The sequence below is a fragment of the Olea europaea genome, chromosome 20 (assembly GCF_002742605.1).
Source record: "Olea europaea var. sylvestris chromosome 20, O_europaea_v1, whole genome shotgun sequence".
In the NCBI taxonomy this organism is placed as follows: domain Eukaryota; kingdom Viridiplantae; phylum Streptophyta; class Magnoliopsida; order Lamiales; family Oleaceae; genus Olea; species Olea europaea.
This window is the reverse complement of record NC_036256.1, coordinates 12771864-12777915: the sequence shown is the minus strand read 5'-3', so window position 1 is coordinate 12777915 and position 6052 is coordinate 12771864. Positions and strand designations below refer to the sequence as shown.

The window sequence follows — 6052 nt, the reverse complement described above, 5'->3', positions numbered from 1 at the left end:
GGCCTTTCATAAATAAAAGGATATCAACTGATCGAGATGAATATTGTGGTGTTCTAAGCTGCAGATCGAACAAGAACTTGATGAGCGAAATCCACTTACGAAAAGTACAGAGCTCTATTACGAGATCACACTAAGGACGCCATGGAAAGCAAGCAACTAAGACATTTAAAATGGCAAGAAATAGATGGATTTTTCCAAATCTATGGTAGATTGAATTCTCTACTATATTACATATTCTGACGATGTGGTATTTCTGCAATCTTTGGATCCTCATTCGAATAAAGTTACATTGAGAAACTTAAGAAAATTTTGATAATTTCTCTTCTTTGGGATGGCAGAAAAAAACTTCTTTAGGTTACAAATAAACCCAATAATCCATCTCTCACAGAAGGAATATAAGAACAAGGAGAAGAGAACCGTTTCACCTGAAAAGTAGCTTTTTTTTAGCTGCCTTTAAGCACATCTACATACTTCCCTAAAAGCATATTTTTTTTAGCAAATTTTAAGCATGGCCAAACGTGCTCGGGTCAAGAATCACCATGTTTTTTCCAGCAGACAAGCATGGTAATGCATCGCTTGACGATGTAAAGTTTCGCTTTCTGTTCCTTGGCCAAGCTACTGCATTTGCGCGTAAATTCTGCACACCTTTGTGACGAACTTCTCGACAGGGACGACGACTTGTTTGAAGAAGTGCTGCTGCTCCTCTGTGAGGAACTCCTTGAAAGATTGAAGGAATTCTTCTTTGTTAAACTTCTTAAAAGTGGGGATTTTGTGGAGCTCTTCTGGGAAACACTCCTTGACAGAGAGTTATTCTTATCATCTTTTGACAATTTCCATTTCTCATCCATGTAATACTCCATGACTATGTGTTCTTGATACAACTTTTGCAACTTCCTCTCTTATAGTGTGTATTTTGTGTGTGAGGGAGAGAGAGAGAATTTGAGTTGACAGATTTGAGAAGGGCCATTGGTTAGTATTTATAGTTGTTTTGGGACAATGGTGGGGAAGGAGTTTGCAAATTGCAAGTGGTTGTTGACGACTGTTTCTTCGCAGGATTCACATGGTGATGCTTAGGCAAACTGTCTGCTCATTTTGATTCTCTATCATATTAGATACTTTTTACAGCTGATTTTGTTCTGCCCCATTGGGATTTTTTGGAATTTTACACGACGGAGAATATGAGAATGTTGAGATGGATATCTGATCACACTAAAAATAAGGAGAACGAGAATGCATGTCAATCATTGGAGATAGCAATGATCGATGATAAACATGATATGGAACCGAACATTGCACTCGAATAGTCGAGCTTCTGCGAGCTAACAACTTCCGTAACACATATATAGATTCATTCTTGTGTTAGTAAGATGGAATTAGAAAAAGGGACCTGAAAGAGATGCTGTTTGTTACCAAGTTAATTGATTAGTGCACCTTTAGGCACGATATGCAATAATCAAAGGCGTGTTATATGAATATTGACAACTTCATTCTTGATACTAGATTCTTTAGGGTCGCTATGTCAAAACCGAGAGAAAATCCAATATTCCTCCATAAAACTAAGATGAATTTTATGGGATCCTTCTTTTCTTCGAACGGATATTTGCGGAACATTAGAAGAAGACATAGAAGAATTTCTTTAAAATTCTAAAAATTCTTTGTAGGTCAGTTTAGTTCTTGCATTGACCTAGAGTAGTTCTTGTTTACAAGAATAATGCAAGCTCAGTAAAATACGATCGAAGAGGAAGACATAAATCAAATTTAACAGTGAATCTTTCCCTTGATGTGCCCATGATAATAATGAAATAGAGAAAAAAAAGATTCGTGTAGTGAATCCTAAATTCATCTGAAATGACATTTATTTATTATTTTTCACATTGCTTTGCATAATTTGTGGGTTCCTGAACCTGTTTTCAGAGATCCGTCATCTTTTATGGAGATGCGGCTACTATGTATGGTGCTCCATGAAATGGCCATATTGTTTGGCATCTAAAATACTATTTTATAATTATTTAAAATGAAAATTCACACATGCACACGAGGAATTGTCTGAGAAGTTGGGAAATGTGAAAATGAGATTAGAAATCTGAATAATATTCAAAGGGTTGTATTGAAATTCGATATTTCATTTTGGCATGAAAGAGAGGTCGGTGCTTGTTAAACTATTATTTAGTGACTTCTGTTAAACTATTATTTAGTGACTTCTATTACATGTTGCTGACTTCACATGAGATGTTCATCTACAATATCGAAACGGTCGAGACAGTTAAGATCTCGTATTCGTGTTGGACCTAATTAGATCTTTTCTTTCTCCATTACATTAAAATGAATATGCGGCAACTCGACCCATGTTCGGCCTTGTAGCCAGCACATATCGTGACTAAGCGCTGTGTTAAAGTTTGGAGCTTCCGAACAAGTTGACTAGGTCTGATCTTACTTAAAAAAGCACAAGCTATGCAGATAAGGTCGGATACCTTAATCTAACTTAATAAACATGTCCTCGTTCTCCTTCTGTTTGGTTCGATAATAAATGTTTGGTACATTGTACATTTGATCTAACTTTATTATTTAATACACATAGCTCTATATGGTTGCCATAAAAGAACTTAACTATATTATGTAATATACTTGGAAATGAGACTTTCAGAATATGCTACTGCAGCACTATTTTCCAAGTTTGCAGTTTAAACATGGTTAGGACAATGGTTTATGGGTATGGTCCATTTTAACTGTGTTGTGTGCTAGCAGCACATATGAAATGAGATATACTATTTAACATGTTTCCTGAGTTAGGTAATTATGGCCCGTTTGGTAGTGATTTTTCATATCAAAAAATTGATTTTTTTTTTATCGTTTTTTCACTATTTCAGCTGTCATTTTTTACTTCTTCACTCACATGTGGACCCCCTTTTCTTTTTAACGGTAAAAAAATCAATTCTCAAAATCACTGTCAAACGGGCCCATATAAGTTAAAATCTCGTTATTATATATTTCAATTTTATTTTAAATATGTTCAATTATATATAATCTTGAGCATATGGGAATTGGCTTTATCCCTTTGTCTATCTTTAATAATTGTTGTACTAGTTATCAAAGTGCCAACTGCGTATAAATTGGCATGTTTGGCCCAACTTATAGAATTTAATTTTAAGTAAATATATAGGTAAGTTCTCAAATAAACAATTTTTTATTTTTAAAATTTAAGAAAAAGTAAGTTACTTTTACTTACGATAAGGTAAAATTACTTTTAAGAAATTTTTCCTTTTACTTGAAATAATAAAAGTGAATTATTCAATCATATTTAGAGCTAAAAAGTTGCTTAGAATTAACTATACTTCATTCATTTCGGTTTTGTAATCCTAGCCAAACTTAGATTAAAACGTTCACATATAATGAAATAAATAAAGTTTAAAAATAATAATATTTTTAGGTGATAAAATTAGAAGCAATTGCAAGCAATTTATTTTTTTAACATTAAAGTAAGAATTTCAAGTAAATTACCATTTTACTTTAAATTAAAATAAAAGTAATTAATCTAAGCATTGAAAATAAAGAAAATATTTTTACTTATTTTTAAGTTTAACGCCAAAGTTAAAAGTGAAGCCAATGCATTCTAGAGTTCTTTTTTTAATAAATTTCTAAAGTTTTCCACCAAAAACATAATCATTAATTGGTCAACCTAAGTTTTAAAATTGGTCAAAATTTAATTTTTTTGTCACATGGTTCTATTTATATAAGTATTAAGATTTTAATGAGTCATGTGAAATCAAGAATATAAGCATTTGACGGCCCACATGCAAACATGTGGTTGTGTATACATAGTTAGTGTGAGATTCGTCACATTTTCTTAGTACAAACACACAAGACAAGGACAGGTCAAAGATCAAACTATTGTATTAATTACTATAATGAATATGATTTGGTGGTCAAAACTTTTTGTTGACCTTAGATTGAAGTTTTTGGATTTATTTATGTTGCTTTAAATGAGTTTTTATAAATATATTTATTTCAAACATGATTGATGCCTATGTCTATTAACAATTGTTTGATTTGGTTTTATATTGAAGTTTTGAAGATCAAAATATTCACAATTAAAAGTCAAAAACCAATTTACTATGCAAACGATTCTTTTAGAATATGATAGTTCTTGCCTCTCTAGAGACATGTTATTCAAAGTCTTATATTAATTTCAATTTATTATCCATACATTTCACAGAATCCATTATCAGTCCTATTACAATTCAAGTTTAAAATAATTTATCATGTTTTCGATAAAAAGGAAAGAAAGAAAGAAATAAGATTGGAGTTTTTGGATTTATTTAAGTTGTTTTAAATGAGTTTTTATAAATATATTTCAAACATGATTGATGCATAACAATTGTTTGATTTGGCTTTAAATTGAAGTTTTTAAGATTAAAATATTCACAATTAAAAGTCAAAAACCAATTTACTATGCATATGAATCTTTCAGAATATGATAGTTCCTATCTCATTAGAGACATATTATTCAAAGTCGTATATTAATTTCAACGACACATTTGTTAGTACTATCATTTATCATCCATACATTTCATAGAATCCACTATCAGTCCTATTAATATTCAAGGTTAAAGTTTTATATAAATGATATATTACTACTAATTTTATTTCAAAAGTAAAATTAACATGTAGAAGTCTCTAATATCTATTATATTCTATAGCAATAAAAAATTTGAAAAACAATGCAAAATTAAAAACTCAAATATTAGAGTTTTATAAATCTTATAACTTTCTTTTCTTACTTAGCTGCTTCTTTATAGTAACAATCGAAATGATTTCACTTCCTATTTCATTCCAAATTTCTTCAACTCTCAATATGCTTTTATAAATATCAACAACATATTCTTTGATAATTGATAATCTTTGAACTGACGTTGTTACCAAATTATGAATTTCACAAATTTTAACTGTATCATGTCATTTTCTTCAAAAGTAGTAGCCTCCAAAAGTTGTATGTCTTCAAAACTTTTAGTTTTGTAATGTTTTGATACGTCGTGACATTTACACACAATGTTAATATTTATTTGTAATCACGCCAAGAATCAAGAATCACCACGTAATAAATTAATAAAACGAATTCATACCTGCGGAAGCCATTGCTGATATGAATAATTGTTGTAATAGCAGCCAAGATCTTCCCCTCCTTGCTTCTCACAAAAGTATTAGCTATCAATGGGGCAAGCCAATAAAAATATATGGAAAGAAGAGGGGACCTAGCCTTTATATATAGGAAATAATTTGAGCCGTCCCATTACGACTAGAATTCTAATTAGGGTTTATTTTCGACCCACATACTTTAAACTACCACATAAAATTAATTACAACCCATAAGGTGTAAAAGGCCCAATTGATCACTTAATAAATTTGGCCCAAACACAAATATCATTATGAGCCATACATCTAACCCGTAAAATTTGCAATCCAATGTGAAGCCCACATATGGAATAATTAATTATTCCAACATTTTCCCACTTAGGCAAACATTTGATTGCCATAACAAAGTTTTAACACCCGGGTTAAACTACATAGGTGGCCACAAAAGTATAGCTCCAATGATGACACCTTACGTAACATGATCCGGTCCAACAAGAATATTAACACCGAACATGAAAGTCGTTATACCAATTTAAGAGATATAAGACCATTTCATAGCTACAAATGTCAACATCCTTATCGACATGGATCCCCATCCTCCAACCAATGTGGTAGTATGTGGTATGAACTTAGCACCAAATATGATCAAAAATTGTGCTAACTCATATCGATCCTCATAATGCTTCAAATCAAAATGAAATCACATGTCTCTAAAAGAGACTCATCTTATGTCTTTATACTTCATATTTCAAGATATCAATAATATAAAAAGATATAAGTCAAATGCATGCTTAAAATAGTTCATGAATAGGGAAAAAATTATTTTATTATCAGAAAGGGGCTGTACCCGAAAATATATGGGTTGTCTATGTACCCGGTAAAGGGATCAAGTCCAAAACGTAGTTCTTTACATAAATAACTC

At 31.3% G+C, this 6052-nt stretch overlaps 1 protein-coding gene across 1 annotated transcript; it reads right to left on the bottom strand.

Moving 5' to 3' along the window:
* Window positions 1–373: 373 nt before the first annotated feature.
* Window positions 374–1115, bottom strand: LOC111369234. The gene has a single exon (XM_022990693.1). It carries the CDS (start codon window positions 858–860, stop codon window positions 528–530), a length of 333 nt encoding a protein of 110 aa, XP_022846461.1. The 5' UTR covers window positions 861–1115; the 3' UTR covers window positions 374–527.
* Between the last annotated feature and the right edge of the window lie 4937 nt (window positions 1116–6052).

Coding starts and splice junctions, on each gene's coding strand:
- LOC111369234 (XM_022990693.1), bottom strand. CDS start 860: ATGGAGTATTACATGGATGAGAAATGGAAATTGTCAAAAGATGATAAG.